Genomic DNA, 17,107 nt, shown 5'->3' on the forward strand with positions numbered 1-17,107 from the left:
TTTTAATTCGTTGATATTCACTATTCAACCGCTCATAGAACCGAACTGAGGACAGGTCTTTTGCAAAGACCGTGTGGACTTGCTTAATATCACTACCCGTAGGCAGTTACAAATAAATGGAGATAAATGTCTTGTCTGAGGTCTGTTTATTCAAAGTGTGTTGTTAGATTTGCACAGAAAATCCCGAGGGTGACAGTGAAACCTGTCTACTTAGGAGACATTGCTCCTTGTCAATATGCGACAACTATGTGGCAGCGAATCCATCAAAGCCACTCGAACGTGTCCATTGTTGTATCCGGCAAGCGGATGTCACGGTCAGTGAGCTCATTGTATTGAGTTTGCGATCCAATCGTCTTTCGCTCCCTCAAAATACGTTCATCTCTTGACCTGCAGTCCTAAAAAGCAGAGAAATTTTGTGATGAAAAAATTTACACGTAAATGCACCTGGAACATATTTTAGGCACAGGGGCCAAGTTAGAGATTCAACTGACTATCGCGTTCAATTAGATTGATACGTTTAGGAACGGCCAGTCATTTTTTTCAAAAGGATCGTTCGCGTGATAAATAGCGTAGCAGCCTTTAAGATCACATGCAAAATTATTGTTTCAATGGAAGATGGGAGGTATTGCTCCCTACTGGAATCTCGGACTTCAAAGCGTGTTTCAAACTTCTCATCAAAAGAGTCTCTTTAGAGGACAAATCCCTCTTAAAAGTCCAATTGAAGGAGTCCACTACGGCTTTCTGTGTGAAAAGCCTCTTCGTTTATTACTTTGGAGTACACCACAATAATCTGGGTACAGTAGTATATGGCACTTAGATCGGTTAAGTTTTGTTAATAAGGGTTTTTTGACACAACTTATACTGAATAATAAAACTTAAGTCCATATTACAAAACGGAGAGATAACCTTTAATACCCTTGTTTGACTTTGAGAGTGTTTGGTTGTAGCCATCTGTGCATGTATTTTAACTCATTTCCGTTGAATTCTTTCTTCATTTCTTTATTCCACCAGGTTGTAAATCCCACTCTCTTGGAAATAAAGAATATCACATGAGTCGGCACATATAGACGACATTAACTTGTAGATCCTTATTTTGATTGATGAGGTTTCTGTAGTTGGACAGATTTCTCACGATCGGTCATTAATTCATGGCGCGAGCGAGCCAGATGATCTGCTAAGCGAGCAAATGAGCGTGAGTACGCACGTGCACAGATGATGTGTGCATATGGTCATGAGAGACAGAGCCAACACCGTCAAGAATAAACATTTGAGGACCGAAAAAAAGGAACCATGACATTCTTGATTGGGGTACAGTTGACGCCAGCGTATACCCTGATGTGTTTTCGATTGTTTTTGTATCGGTGCAATCCAGTCAGATTGCTGAACAAAGATGACATATTGTGAATCTACTGTAAATACACGTCTTAAACTGTAAACGGTGTTGCCGGTCGACTGTCGGGTAATTTGTCAAGCAATGTTGGAGACCGAAATATACCGAAAAATTCCAACGTTGATATGGCGATGGAAAAATAAGCGTGTTTTTCAAATTTTCAAACTCGTGCATCTGGAAGGGGAAACCCATATCTATGCTATTGGAATTCACCTTCCTGCTTGCATGTTGTCTGTGATGTACCTCATATCAGGCATAATGTGTCAGTTGTGGGGAAATTCTTCCGGTGATTTCCACAACGCGCGAAGAATTTTAAACAAGATCACACCACAAAGATTAGGTGACTAAAATTTTACGGGTTGACTTCATGAATTCAGGCATAAGTTTCCAAATGCCTTTTATTCTGATATAGCTGTAAAGCTGTAAGGTAAGCTGAAACAGTCAAGTTGATCAAGTAAAAAGGAAGAGCTCATGGTTAATTTTCTTAAAAAAACTACTCACAAGGTTGCTTCGACAGCCCACGACCGGTTTCGCCCTTCTAGGTGCAGTTCCCGGGTTTCCGTCAACCTTATGTTCTACTTGAACCCAAATTGGACTGTTTTCGAGAAATACACTCATTTGCAAATCAATTTGGTTTTCACGAGAGGCTCAACTGAATCTCTCGTTTATGATATTCTACAACTGAATGTGCCGCACACAAGCCTCTTCATGATTCAGTTGGCACGATATTCGACACATTGCAATATATTTTCATAAAGGAAACTACTCACAAGGTTGCCGAAAACTCTTCGACATCCCACGACCGGTTTCGCCCTTCTTGAGGCTCATCGTTCAGTTGTAGAATATCATAAACGAGAGATTCATTTGAGCCTCTTGTGAAAACCAAAGTGATTTGCAAATGATTGTATTTCTCGAGGTCATGGTTAAATTTAACGCGGATCGAAAATTTTTTGATAGATTACGAGCTAAAATAACTACGCTCACAAAATATCCCTTGCTACTGCATTTATTGGTGTGGATAACCGGAAACTCGAAAAATTTATGTGGAACGAAGCTATGCGCTTAGAAGAAGACGCGCTGTTTTCGAAAAATCATGGGAGCATAAACACAACAAAATTTTTGAGTGTCCTGGAACTCATTAGTAATGAATTTTAGTTTTCATTATCTCGGAAACCACAAAAAATATACGTCTGGTATGTCAGAATTGGTTGTTTCCTACCTGCACTGCTGGAAGGAATCTCGCGCGTTCAACCATTGCATACACCTTTCCATCTGTCCATGCAGTTCCAAATGGATCAGTTGTCCCAGAACAGTCCTTTTCGGTCCTTATCTGTTGTCGAATTTGTTTCCTTTCTTCATTGCCAGCGAAAATGTGTGGCAGCCGGGTTGATCTCGCATTATGCAGACCGTCTGTACGTTTGCAATATGAAATGCCTTCGGTACAGTGTGATGTGAAATCCAAGCCTTCTTTGGAGTCCAACAGGTATGGCTTTTGCATGGTATATAGCGCCTCCATTCTATTCCAGTGACATTTCGAATGTTTACGTAATGAGCTGGGATCCGTGTACCGCTTAGTACAACCAGGAACTTGACAAGCATAGGGTTTCTTTAATGTGTTAGGCGATCGCGTGGAATTTTCGAAAGCAAAGGAAGTGGTTTCAAATTATAGAATTAGTATTATATTTTCACACCAAATCTTATGAGTACCCTAATATAACCCAAGTACTCTGTGTTCTCGGCTTGGTCCAGTGAGTTTAGACAATTTCAATCAAAGGGACGGTCGAGTGACGAAAACCTGAGAGACATGTGAATGGTTCATAATTTAATGTGAGCAGTATTTCTCATTGAATATATGATTTCTGAAAAGAAAATAGTTGTTCTTACAACCAAATGTATTTAGTCATCTTGGCCGATTCGTTTTATCAGGTATTAAGTTATCCAAAATGACAGTGGTTGGTCGCCATATTCTTATAAAACAACGTTTCAGCATTAATTGTAACCTCCTGGCCACCGGCAATTCATTAACGATTTTTATTCCCTTGTGCTGCATGTTCAAGAGCAAAGTTTGCTAGCGAACCATTGTTGCAGCTTTCAAAACCCCAAAAATATATAGCCATTCGCACAAAGATGAGCTTCAAATCAACTCTGAAAGAGATATCTTTAGAAGAGATCATGCGTTTTTAAACTTTTATCATTACTTTGAATCAAGAAGGCATCAACCGTCATTTCGCGTCATTGACTAGTTTCTCGACCGTGTTCTAATGAAACATTTTTTAAGGTCTCCGTTTTTGAAGAATGAAGAGGGATATTCCTATACCCCTCGTTAGATAATTTGCTCTAACCCGTGGAGGTGGTTCCTTTACAAAGGACACTTGTATTATAAAATTATTTGGGAATGTCTTTACTTTGGAAAACAACTACTGCATCTGAAACTCAGTTGTATCGCGACTAGGTTTTACATGTTACAAACGTTCACTAGACGCAAACTGGGAATTATTCAAGTATCTCGAAGGACCAGACAATGCCGGCATATGACACGAGTTCTTAAGTTGTTTTCTTGTAGTATACTTGAAAAGCGGCTTTGGGATCCTGATAGAGAAGAAACAAATCTCGCTGTTAAATCGTATGTGGGTGGCTAAGAAGGATAATGGACAGAGTTCCCGGCCGGTCGAGCTAGTGTACTACCTGGGCGTAAAGCTCGTCTCAGCATGTGTGACCTTGGAGACGTTAGTGATCTGATGAGTCGCGTGATATCATGTAACGCTAGCAACTCTGACTTGACATGCTTACATACAAATTCATCAAAATTCTGCAGTTTTACGGACGATGATCTTATGACCACACCAATTATGCAGTCAGGGACAGATGGCTGATTCTGACTGGCCTTCCAAGAAGCAGAAGCAAATATTAAATGGGCACTGACAAATCCATACGTCCTATGAAGTTTTCTCGCATCATTCTAATTCCATAGCTCATGTAGAAACTTCGGAATCAAACAAACCTCTTTGTCGTGGTGGAAGCCAAGTAGGAACTAGGCTTTCGTTTTTATGGCGAAATTTTTCGACTGATCATTATTCCAAGTTTAGGTCACGCGTTAGAATGTCAAAGTTTTAGTTTATCACTGTATCACACTATATGCTATACCTTCCGCGTTTTATGCACGTCATTTACATTACGTTGAGCTTGGTATTTGCGGACAGTCAAATACCGACTTGGTTGAACTTTAAATACACTTTTACGCTCACTATGAACGTTTTCCATATACTGATCCCTAACTTCTCGGCGTTTCTCTAAAAGGTCTGTATTTAACATCACAGGAATGAGTCTTCGACTGTAGGCAAAAAGTCAAAAGGAGAATACTTGAGCCAAGTTCGTTGCTCACTAAATTTTCAATGAACAGTAGTTGTCTATGGTTGTTCAGCACCATGTTGAGTTCCTGAATTTTCCTGTGTTGATTTAGAAATTAATTGTTTTAAAATACTCAGTATATTAACTCACCGTATGCACATGGGTTCTTTGGTGTTTGGCTCTGTCCGAACTGTTTGAGAACGCTTTGTTGCAGTTTTCCAGATGACATACAAATGGCTTGTCTCCCGTGTGTGACCGCATGTGGATTTTCAGATTTTCCAGCCGGGAGAAAGCTTTTATACATCCAGCATACTGAAACACACACAAAGTGGGTAACAATGTGGCTTTATGCGTTAGGACAAGCAGAAAATGATGAATCCGAACACTTGTAACTTTGTAGAACTTTGAGTTTTTGGGCCTAACTCAACGTGTACAAGTATTTGGCTAATAAAATGAGTTCACATCACAGTCTCTTAGCTGATCCTAAATTTGTTAGTCCAGTCCTTTATGGGAACTTTTATTAGCGTACGATATGGGGGAATTGTTGCCACTTTATAAGAAATGTCCGAAATAGACTACATAATTTGATGAATTCTGCTTTAAAATCAACTGAAGGTTAAACACTGCGTCACATGTGCATTCTAAGAGATGTTACGCTGTGTGGTGGAGAAAAGTAATAGAAGGAATGTATAAACTCCTCAGAAATACTAAAAAGCTTCACATTTCGTATCGATGTTCCGTTCGTGCAGAGAATCGTTGCGCTTTGCTAAGATGATTATTAGAACGATGAGAACCGTCAATTTAACCGTGTTATTATTCGTGCAATGTAATGCAAAGGTAACGACAAAGAACGTTTTCGAGCTGTGTTCAATTTTAAGCAAAAGAACTTCTGAACAGGAAGTTCTCTAGGCTAGCCACTTCAAAGAAAAAATTCGTGCAGCTCACTTCTTCAGCGACGAATTAAGCAAAAGCGCTATAAAACTCAGCTCGAGATAGCTTAGCACGGCACGAAATTACCTACCGGTTAGATAAAACAAAACATCTGCGTCCCTACTGTCTCTGTTTAGGCTTGGGCAACCTGGCGGTATCTCAGTCCTCGTGCTTCCTTTGGATGACGTGGTGGTTAGACACCGATAGCCTGCTGAAACATGTCGATTTTTTAATCAGTCCAGTGGAGACCGCTGTTTGTCTAATGAGAAAGAGACCTGGCATCGTGGTAATAAACTCAGATAGTTATTTGTTAAAAATGATATCTATTTACTCAGGCAAAACGCTGAAGTTGGACAGCACACTAGAGTACAAGAAATCTTGAACGCCAAAGTCCTCATGGTTCCAGCACTGAATCTGAGTATGTAAAGCTTAAGGCGCTCGAAATCCAGACATCTAAAATGCAGGATTCACTGAAAATTTATAACCCGACCATGTCACTTGGTCTCGCATTAAAAGTCTACACTTCCGCCTATTGCATAGTGCGGCGATGGTGATCCATGTTTTTACACCTATCCGGACGAGTTTATCGCTTTTTTGTTTATGTGATTCACTTGGACACTGCAACAACGTCGAAGCAATATTATCAGCAAGTTCAAACAAAGTGCTTTGCATTGGTGTAAAATCCTTTATTACTAACTTACAACTACTTTATATCGTTTAATTTTGTGTGAATGGACGCTTAGCCAAAACATTTCAATAGGCGTCTCACATCCTCTACTACCAGATCTTATACTTGAGAGTGCGAAACTGGTTCATTTTGATTTTCAAAGCGTCTCCCACTAGAGACAAATCTTTGGGCCCTGCAAGTCCCTGGGGTAGAAGAATATTCACGTTATAAACACAAAGTTGAGCTATAAACAAACTTTATAATGATGATATTCTACTTTCCACCGCTGAAGAACAGTTAATTTTGTTCCTTAATCTCCTTAACAATATACATCCCATAAATGCAATATATCATAAAAAGGCGCGAAATTCATCTGAGTTCCGGTTTCACCTCAAATCCGCTTGAATAACACTCAAACCGTGTTAGCTACTGTAAACGAAAATTCTCGGAGTATGCAAATTCATTTTTAAGCTTTTCATCTGTGCTTTACATGAGACAACACACAGCCAGTGTCAGTCTGCGGCCCGTGGCATAATACAACCCACTGAAAGAAATATGTTGGTTACATAATTTGATTGATTTCAGATAATAATTCGTTATTCTGTGCGGAATAACGGCGATTAAACTGAGACAATCAGTTCTATGCCGTAATAATTACTCAAGGCATTTGCCCAGATTGTTATTAACCACTGACTACTCGATTCCCCTTGAATACTTTTGCCTGTTTTCCGAACTGCGATTGCTATGTGGTAAACCTATGAATATAGGTTTTTCTGGACAGCCGATTGGAGCAAAATTGTAATTCAATAATAAATTGAATAGAGGGGATTCAATTTTTTAAATTATGAAACACGAAGGAAAGGTATGATCATGGTGCTCGGATAAAGAGAGCAAAATCGAAGCACCTGTGATCAAATCTTACCGGACACTTGCTAGGCCTTTCACCATTATGTATGCGCATGTGCACCAGCAATTTGTATCGTGCATTAAACGGCTTCATTTGCCGACGACATCCTTCCCAGTGGCAGCGGTACTCTTTGTTCATGATGTAGGGAGCAATATGAGTTTGTTCTATATGCAGCACCAGCGACTTCTGTTCTTTGCAGTCCTAAAAAGATGTCCAAGGTAAATTTTCGTTGCTTTTTCAAAACGGGTTTAAAAAGCTACTTTGATTCGGAAAGTTTGAGCTGAAAATAATCCGTTTCTTTACCAACGCTAATTAGAAAACCTTAATTAAGAAGCAATTTTTCTTGTTGACCTGTGCTTTGTATGAGTCCCGTTGAAAGGAAATTTAGAAAGTACAATAATTCTAAACATAAGTTTGTACACGGAATCATCAGACAGATGTGTACGATAAGTATAAAGGTCGATACAAAAAGTTCAAGGAAAACTTCTGGCTAGATTTTCAAAAACGTTTAAGGGCTTATAATTTTCAACATGAAGTTTAGCATTTCTCAGTTAGAAAGGTATATATAAGGTCAATGGAGCCTGTGGAATTTTTTCTAATTTAATAAGCACTAACCATACTTGAAACCCTCATGAAATTCACTGTGAACAGCTTTCACCTTTGGGCCTTGTGTCCACTGGATATCAGCAGGCTGACACCTGCTTATTCCGAGACCCTACAGGATAGACTATGTACATATGTAGTTGCACGACAAAAACTATTGAAAATGATCCTGATTTTACTAATACAACAAAAAGCACAGTTTGTTAGGAGTGAAACACTTGATCAATTTTAATATCTACTTCGGTAATCCGTTCCAATACAGATATCTTTTTCCTTGGACCCATTAAGGCCAGTTTAACTCCTTGTAAAAAATGATGTTTAAGGAAGATTCAACATGGCGTACTTTCATCATCTTGGATTTATCCGAACAGAAAGTGGCCTACACTATCTTACGTTTTCCTCTTCTTGACACAAGGAGATTCGTTTTCAAGGAGTAGATTCAACAGATTTGTTTCAGTGCTGGCACAGGGCCGCGACATATGTACAAATTGCTGACCGACTCCTGTGGAACTAGACTAAACGGCTACCGGTGCTGCACAAATGGGAGACGAGGTTTCTGTCTGTCTGAAGAAAGAAAACTGAATATTTTTTCCATCAAAAAATAGGTCATGGCCTCATCTGTGATGTCCCACGCGGCGAAGCACTGGAGGTTGCACACTATGTCGAAAGGTTTCGGATAAGACAAGTAGATGTTTTTGGCAGAAAGCATGCACTGAAGGTCCCCACCTATTATGCCGAACAACATTTGCTAGGATTTGCAAATAGTTGTATTTGTTGAAACTTTTGCTATCATTATTGGAAATACAATAAGAATTATTCAGTAAGATAAAGACGAGCAAGTGGTGAACAAAAGAAATTTTCGTGAGAAGTTAGTAGAAACAAAACTAAACTTTCACATACCTTGAAGCATTTCGCCCAGCGACATATGGTCGGTGGACTTTCAGGCTTTTGGTTGTCCTTTGTTGGATTGAATCTGATGTACTGTTCCAGTGTACGCATGCAGGTTACAGGGTGCTCAGATTGGGAAAATTTACTGTTTCCAATATCGGGGACATTATTGGGAGAGCCCGAATGATTTGGGGTGATTGCAGAACAAGTTGAAGTTATGTGGCTGTCCTGCTTCTGGCCCGAGCAGGAAGATAAAGTTTTTGGAGTTTCCACCAGTTGCTGTTCTAACTGAATATTTTTCTTGTGATTCATACGAATATCCGTCAGATTTGTTTGCCTTCTGCTGAGTGATGGCACGCCCAAACAAAGCTTTGGAGAATCGTTGACTATTTGTGAGTGTTTAATATCCTCACACTCTTCGTTAGTCCCCTCAAATTGTGAATAGTTCTGTGAGGGCGTACATCTATTGTCCGGTGAAATTTTTGTAGGAACAAAGTGCCAGCCAAGCTACAGAAGGATTGCACGTTTTTAGAAGGAGGTGAAATTATGGCCTGTTTTTATATTCATATTTATGCAGATTATTTATTCCTTATTACGTTTAAAACATTTGCTTCGGTTTTACAAAAATTTAATCACAAAGGGGCTATTAATGGGTGCACGCAGTTAGACCCCAGTATTCAATCTCCAATATCATTGACAACACAGCTCTTGGAATCTTCCTGAAAGGGAACTATCATAGTCGTACCTCGCTGTATGGCTTGCTTTAAACTTCTCCAGTTGAGATGCCAACTCCCGTTCCACACAGGCGGAAGGGCATATTTGATGTGCTTCAGTGAGCAATGTTTGCGCAACATTGAAAATTTTTCTATTGAATCAACGCTGAATAGATCTATATACTACGCGGGCCACATTTGTTCTTTACAGAATCTAAGTTTTCATAAGCCGACAAAAGGCCTCAAAATGTGGACAACAGTCAAAACGGTTTTAACATGTCGTCGTAAAATTGCCTGTGAGTAGTGCCATATATCGGAGTCATTAGCTAGATCATGAGGTCTTACCAGAATTGGTTTGTTTGTTTTTTATCACTGCCTATCCAGTTCTGAAAGTATTCCAATGACTAATGGTAAAGTATTCCTTATCATCAAGGAACAGACATTTGCGTCCGTCAGTTAGGAAAGTTTCAGACATAATAAAGATCTGATAAAGAAGCCAAACTTTTAGGTGCCGTGGAGGTGAGCTCAATGTGCATCCTTTTACAGAACCGAAAATCATCAAAGAGTTTTGTTCAGCAAACAAAACTCACAACTTCTTTTCCAACTCCACAGTGGGAAAATGACAATGCAGGACATTTGGCAGAATTTATGAAGAATGGCAGACGAAGTAGCATACTTATTTTACAGCATTCGGTGCATTAGGCGACTAATACTTTTAAAGCGCCAAATTAAAGGGCAATGTTTATACCGTGTTCTGCAAGGAATTAAAGGAGGCGCAATTTATTGACGTGCTTACATTTTATTAGCCTTGCATCAAATTAGTTTCATGCCCCACTAAGGGAGATTCGCTGCAGGTAATAAGTATAAATATTAATGGCTTCGATGAGCTGTTTGGCAAGCTCTACATTTGGTTAACAAACCAATTATCAGCCTGTGAGGAGATGTCATAAATGCGTGCAATGATGATGTTTCGTCTCGTGGCGACGAGAATACTGCAAGTCAATTATCAGTATCCTCAAACAGATTATTTGCAATCTGAGTTCCGAGTGTGTGCTTCGCGTAGTCATCAGTAGACGTTCATCCTGACTAACAAATAATAATTGTTTTTTATACGGATCTGGAAAATTTTCCTAATGTATCATTCGTTTGTGATATTCATTTGTCGCAACAGAAGCTCACCTGTAGACTGTTTGAGATCCTGTAGTTCTCGGAAACGCAGGACAACGCAGTCTGCTTGTTTACAACGCTGTAGTTTGTCCCTGAACAATATTTGTCACGCTTTCCGTTGCAAATAAGCTTGTTTAGAGAATTCTGAGGTCGATTTTGGGTTATCTCTGGTAAACCTGATTGTGCATGCATCTCCAAATACGTAGGTTGGGAAAAATCACCGCTGTCAGAGAGAGATGAGTTGTTGGTTGATCGATCGGTAGGTCCGATGTTAGACCACACACTTCCAGGTGGATTACCTAGAAGAAAAATCATGCACAGTTTGCAGCCAAATAGCCCGAAATTGTAGTTTCTTAAAAGAAAAAAGGGTGAAAACTGGCACCGAAATCAAGAGATGTCTCACTGTCTTAGTAAGTTACTGCTTTATAAGGGACAACCTCAATAGCTTTTTCGCTATGAGTGTTTCATTGGGTAGATATAACTCTGCTGCCCAGATGTTCATAGATAATTGCTGGGATTAGTGAAGTTGGTTCTGTGATAATTTGCATTGTACTGAAGTGATGATGTAAGGCACTTTTAGTTATTCGGTTGTCATAGCATCAACGTATGTCTCTTCTACCTGTTTCATGTGTGATTTATGGGGATGCTTGTTGTCCCCCTCTGATAGTCCCCAGCCTAACGAATGTCGACCCCCTAAAGTTCTCAGCATTTCGGAAGTCGGGTTTTGGCAAACCTATCAAGACTTCATAAACTAATAATGCAGGGGAACCAGAGCAATTTGTTTTAGTGATGTTTAATAGACTCTGAAGGTTATGAAACAGACAATTAAGACGTCATGATTTCTAAAGGGTTGCATTTAAATTATATTGCATTTGGCTTAGGGAGGGGATCACTTACTGCGAACGGAGATCACATGACGAATAGGTGATGTTGGCTAAACAAGACTGATACGGAGTAACCAGCAATTAGTATTGCTATGCACAGCATATCAGGGGCAGTGGTCGACAGTACTCAGTGGCCAAGATACGAAAATGTAATTTATAGTTCAAATGAAAGACAGGTCGTGTTTGTCATGCACTCAGCTTGGGGAAGAAGAGTAAAAAACACAGGTCTGCGCTCTTAGCTATCAGAACAAAGTTCAAAATCGATTAAATCTGGTAATTCAATAGACTTTTGGACATAGGGTGGCAACGCTAAATACTATTCTGTTCCAGATCAGCTGAGTTGAACAGTGGCGGCATGTGATTAATTACGAACTTGGGCTATCAATCAAAGATGCTCACATCGAAAATACATCACGAAGACAAGTGACAATCCGGAGAATGTCACTTCTCCAACCACATTTTCGTAGTATAGAACCTACCAGCTTACATAGACTAATAAAAATCGTAAAAACTCCTAGGAATGGCTCAGTATACAAATTTAGGAATATTTTACTGACCAGTTCTCTGCCTTCCTTCAAAATTTGCCAACCTAGTGTTTTTCTCAGTTTTGATAGCAAGGCTTGTGTGTAAAAGGCAAAGCATCACCAAGTACTAAATCGACCCTTACGGTTCTGTTTTCACAGTGAGGGAAATTTTTCTCGTTAGTAAATTGCGCATCAATACCACTTCGTGAAAACTGTAGGGATAAATCCCATCGGTAAGTCGTTGAAATTATATGAACAAAGTACAATTTTCACCTTTTATTCTCCACGTTTCTGGCCACAACGACACTCAATTCCTTCGTATTGGACGGGCCATTTAAGGAATTATTCTTAGGGCACCTTTTTATTTCTATTCAGTTCACATCAACAGGCAGCAGCGCATGAGCGATCAAAGCTCTAGGGCGTACCGCTTTTGGACAAATTCACGGAGAGAAGCGGTGTTTTAGTCGATATTTGATCAAACTCTACAAGATCCCTGGCCCCAGTTTTTTGTTTAATTTCGGAACTACCGTCCTCACTCCGTGTTTTATTGAAGTTGTTTTTCCGTTATATACACAGCCTGCCAAGATGTTCTACAAAGATTGCGATAAAGCTTATCTCTGGCCTGTCTACCAAATGGTCTAACACACAAAAATGCCAAAGAAGCAGTCACTACATCACTACTGAATCAAAACAGATGGAGCGAAGCATCATCATTCAGCTTGCTCTCTTCACATAAAAAACAGGAATGGCCTTTATGTAATTTTGTATCAAAATGGTTTGTCGTTTCTTTGATGAACTGACTAGATGTTTTATCTCAGTGACTTTTCATACCTTAGTAAATCATGCAATATGAGCTTGGCCTCTAGGCATTTGTCCTTATTTATTCAGTCGTTCTAACAATAAGTCAAGTTATCTAGTTATAAAGTTCAGAGTCCTTTCATCGTCGTATGTGCATGTCCTCTCATTTGTACGGCGGAGAATTCGCATTAAAATTAGGTTAATTTCTTGAGACGGCACGGAACTCAAAATTTCTTTACTACAGTTATCCATTATGCGATGATCTCAGTTGGTGGACCCCACTTACTGGTACAGTTTGAAAGACAAGACGAGCTACTTGGCCGAACATGTAGGTGACTGCATTTGTTTATCGCCAAATAGGCGTAAGCTCAGCGTGTTTTCGAACGCCTGATTAAGCGCAACAATAAACATGTATCAGCCTTCAGCGAAGCATTCGGATTGAAGGCGGACTCCAACTAGAAAATCTCTGTTTCTTGTCTTTCAGCAGAGAGTTGCACTTTTCCAAATTGAGTTATCCAAGGCAGACATCAAATCGTTCAACAAAGTTACATTACGTGCAATTATATACAAAGACAGGATTTTGAACCACCTTATGAGATGGAATGACGCAAATAAGATGTCAGTTGAACGTTGTTCATAATAACTAGGTTGGTTTTTCCTCTCATTGTCGGCTGGATTATCCTGGAATGGAGCATACGTCATGTCAAATTGGTATAGTCCTCAATATTTTTGAACAGGAGTCGGTCACGATTTTCCGACTAATACCATCTTGGCATTAGCTTGGAGCTGGCAATTTGCTGACGCAGTCACTTGTTTAACTCTGAGTAGCACCTTTTGTAAGCAACTAAAGAATCTACGGCTAGCATGCTGGGTCCGGGCCAAGATATCTTATTCTATATATATACCAGACTTCACGAATGGTGTTCGTAAAAGCATTTCAAACATTTCAAACTAATCAAAGCCTTTTAAAGTGAGATGAAAGCCATGGTGCAGACCTGCGCAACTATTTCAGACGAGTTCAAAACTGATATTGGAATAAGACAGGGCTGTTTTGTTACCGTAGCTCTATTCCGCTTTACTCTATCAACCATCTGTACGTAAACCTGACGCCAGCACGAGGGTGGTCTTTTGATTCAGTCTCGTTTGGATGGCTACTATTCAGTTAGTATCCAACTCGACGAGTTTTCTGACCGGAAATCATCAGCAGTGCGCATCTCACGAAATTCCGGCGAACTCCCGAGTAGTAGTTTGACTGGCTTCACGAGCAACGACCGCGTGATTTGGATCTCGTGATTGAAGGATGAGCGGCGAGTTAATCCCACTGCTGATAAGCCGCTCGTGGCAGAACGGATAAGTGTTCAAACTACAAGCTGGGAGGTCGCGGATTCGAGACTCTCTGGAGTTTCGTGAGGTGCGCACTGCTGATGAGTTCCTATAAGGATGAAACAGTTGTACAGTGCTTCTCGGCCCTTCAGAATAGATTGGCTTTAATTACAAAACGAAATCGCCACAAAAAGTAGTCTGTTTGTCTCAACGGTTGGGGTAGAGGGCTCCACAGAATTCCGCTATGCTGGCAGCACATTGTCTGATAAAATCCGTACTTGATGTTAAAAGCGTCTGGTTACCTCTCAGAACGCATCTGATACAGACATCAAGACCGCTGTATCTCTGGCTATCCGGCTTTGTCCACTCCTTCACAGCTACCGGATTTAGACGCTACGAAGACAACGGGCTTTGGTTTTTGACTCACTGGTACCGCCTATGCAACTTCATTTGAGACAGTTGGAAGGACCGAATTCAGAACTTCGGAGAGGAAATACCCTTGGATTTAAGTGCAGTTTGGGGCAACACCAGGTTTGCTGGTGAGGCCATTCACAGTGATGGCAAAGACTGGTAACCCAAAGTGACTCGTCTACGGGCAGCTAAAAATCTGGATCGCGAACGCCGGAAATGCCGATATTCGGGTAGATTTTGGGTAATTTGACAAACCGTGGATTACTATTAAGATCATGGAAGGGACTGTTGCTAGATAGAATGGTCTGCAAAACTGAAGAGCCATGAGGCTTGACTGCTCACAGTGTTATACATCTTCTAATGCGGCCTCGATCACGTGGGCTTACGCAAGTTGCCTCAGTAAAACAGGCCTTATGAATTACCAGCCTACGCGCCGGTTGACCTGCTAAACTTAACTGCATGGAACCACAGTAAATTTGTCCCGTTTCCTAACGTATGCCAGCCCAACATTTTCATGAAAAGGATAACAACGTCATTACTCTTACGGTTAATGGGTTAACCCATGTGGTACAGCGTGCGAACGGGAAACCACCGGTAAATTTGCACGATGCTGTACTCTGAAACGTGCGGTATTACCCTGAAAATGAAAGGACCTGGTGCACGACACTTGTACTCTAATAATGAACAAGTGCTTGATGCCGGTACCCATTGTGAAGCCATCATGTTTAGACTGGCTAGCAGCTTGTAATAGTTATACGAAGCTTTTTGTGCAGCTCCACAGTCTCAGCGCAACCACCACTGCTCCCTTGGTGATCTTAGGCTTCCACTAGCTTTACCACCTTTTAGGAGGCTGTGAGGCACTTTAATCTCCAAGTTTCTAAAACACTCCGGAGGATCCAAGGTGCCAAAGTACTGCCAAGTTACTTAAGACTAGTCCAAGAGAAAAATACTGGATTGGAATCAAAAACCTGTCTGTCGGTTCCACGCATTAACCAGTGAAGCCATTCGGTGCTTAAAAATATGGGAGGAAGAGTAGTGGGATTTCAGTGCAGTCTGTCTTAACTTCCCCACACATCAGGAATTACAATTCAATCCAGTAAAACAAAAGCAGTTTTTGCGAAAAACCCAACAGGTCAAAGTAATTCTAAGGGTTCACGTCAGTAGAAGGTATTATACTGAGAGATAATCTCAAACAGGATAGCTAGTGAAGCCACAGCGAACTCACCAGACATCCAGTCCATGGGGTGCAAGCCCCAATCCTCGGAACATTCCCAAATGAACCACTGATCACACAACATAACTTTGTCGGTTTAAGATGTAAAAGAACGGTTTTCAAAGTAACAATGCAGACTGCATGTTTTGAGCTTGACTTTTGCCGACAAAAGTCTGGTTAAATTTATACCAACCACCTGAATGTTGTTCGTGCGCGGTAGATGCACACACGCACCAAACCATTTGTCATTGTTGGCTCTGGTGTGAGAACCACTGGAATAATATTGATGCGCATGAGTACCGACAGAACTCGCGTTTGGACTTGTCAGTTTTGTGGAGAACAATAAAATTCGCATGTCATTTAGCGCCCGTACGCCTACATCTAAGATTCCTTGATGCACGCTTTCTGTGTTGACTACGATAATCATAATCAGCTCGACAACTATCTTTACACTGAACCCCGGAACTTTCGGTGTAGCGTTTCGAAAATAACGAGACGGTCGGAGTTATGAGAACAATGAAACCGTGACACTGTGCCACAAATCCATCACATTATACAGATTTTAAATCCGATAAAAGAATATCAGTTAGATTTTGCAATGTGCAGAGAGTGGGAAACTTGGTGTTCAGGAGTTGACTTCAGTACTTTCTATCGTTCACTGTACCCAAATTAGTAATTTGTTAAATAACAGAAAGTTTAGAGCAAAAGAAGCTTAGTCGGTAAAGCTTTGCTTCTTCAGTTGAAATATATGGCACACTTCCTTTCGTCATTTTGGAAATATATTGTTGAAATACGTTATTGCATATTGAAATGGTTCTGGCAAGATTTACTCAAAATTGATGAAATATATTAACTTCACCTTGGTGCAGACCAGATGCGATAAGCTAACATGACGAGGCACACTTCATTCTAGAAGGTGTTGTCAATGATGCGTTATATCTAGGCCTACAGTACTATATTCTTTTCGGAGTTGCAAACCGGTGTCCTTAGTAGTGATGCTCTAACATTACCTTTTTTACCTCCGTGAAATGAGTTCGCGTGTTTTCAGAAATGCGTTTCGTCGTTGTGTATTCCAGTGTACGTTGGGTGAATTTCAGTTACCACTTTGCAGACGAACTGTCTTAGGAAGCTCACATCATACACAATCGGGTTTCGTATTGACTTCCTACGAAATAAAACAGATGGGGATTTTGTATTCAAAACATGAAAAACCATAACCGTTTATTTCATAAAGGCCATGAACAAATAATTCTTCCGAAAGGTCCCTGTTTCTATTATCTTTCACCTCATTTTCCTAGTCAAAGGCGGCTACAAATTTCATTCAGGCTCAGTTTTAACAGA

The 17,107-nt window shown here is 40.4% G+C and overlaps 1 protein-coding gene across 1 annotated transcript; it reads right to left on the minus strand.

The window, feature by feature from the left end:
• Nucleotides 1-263: 263 nt before the first annotated feature.
• Nucleotides 264-15,851, minus strand: T265_00211 (hypothetical protein; the record flags this gene model as incomplete). Its single annotated transcript, XM_009163919.1, has 7 exons — nucleotides 264-395; nucleotides 2,610-2,996; nucleotides 4,889-5,140; nucleotides 7,258-7,443; nucleotides 8,746-9,240; nucleotides 10,626-10,912; nucleotides 15,779-15,851. 7 exons carry the CDS (start codon nucleotides 15,849-15,851, stop codon nucleotides 264-266), a joined length of 1,812 nt encoding a protein of 603 aa, XP_009162183.1.
• Nucleotides 15,852-17,107: the final 1,256 nt, after the last annotated feature.

The sequence above is a fragment of the Opisthorchis viverrini genome, assembly GCF_000715545.1.
Source record: "Opisthorchis viverrini unplaced genomic scaffold opera_v5_2, whole genome shotgun sequence".
Taxonomy (NCBI): domain Eukaryota; kingdom Metazoa; phylum Platyhelminthes; class Trematoda; order Opisthorchiida; family Opisthorchiidae; genus Opisthorchis; species Opisthorchis viverrini.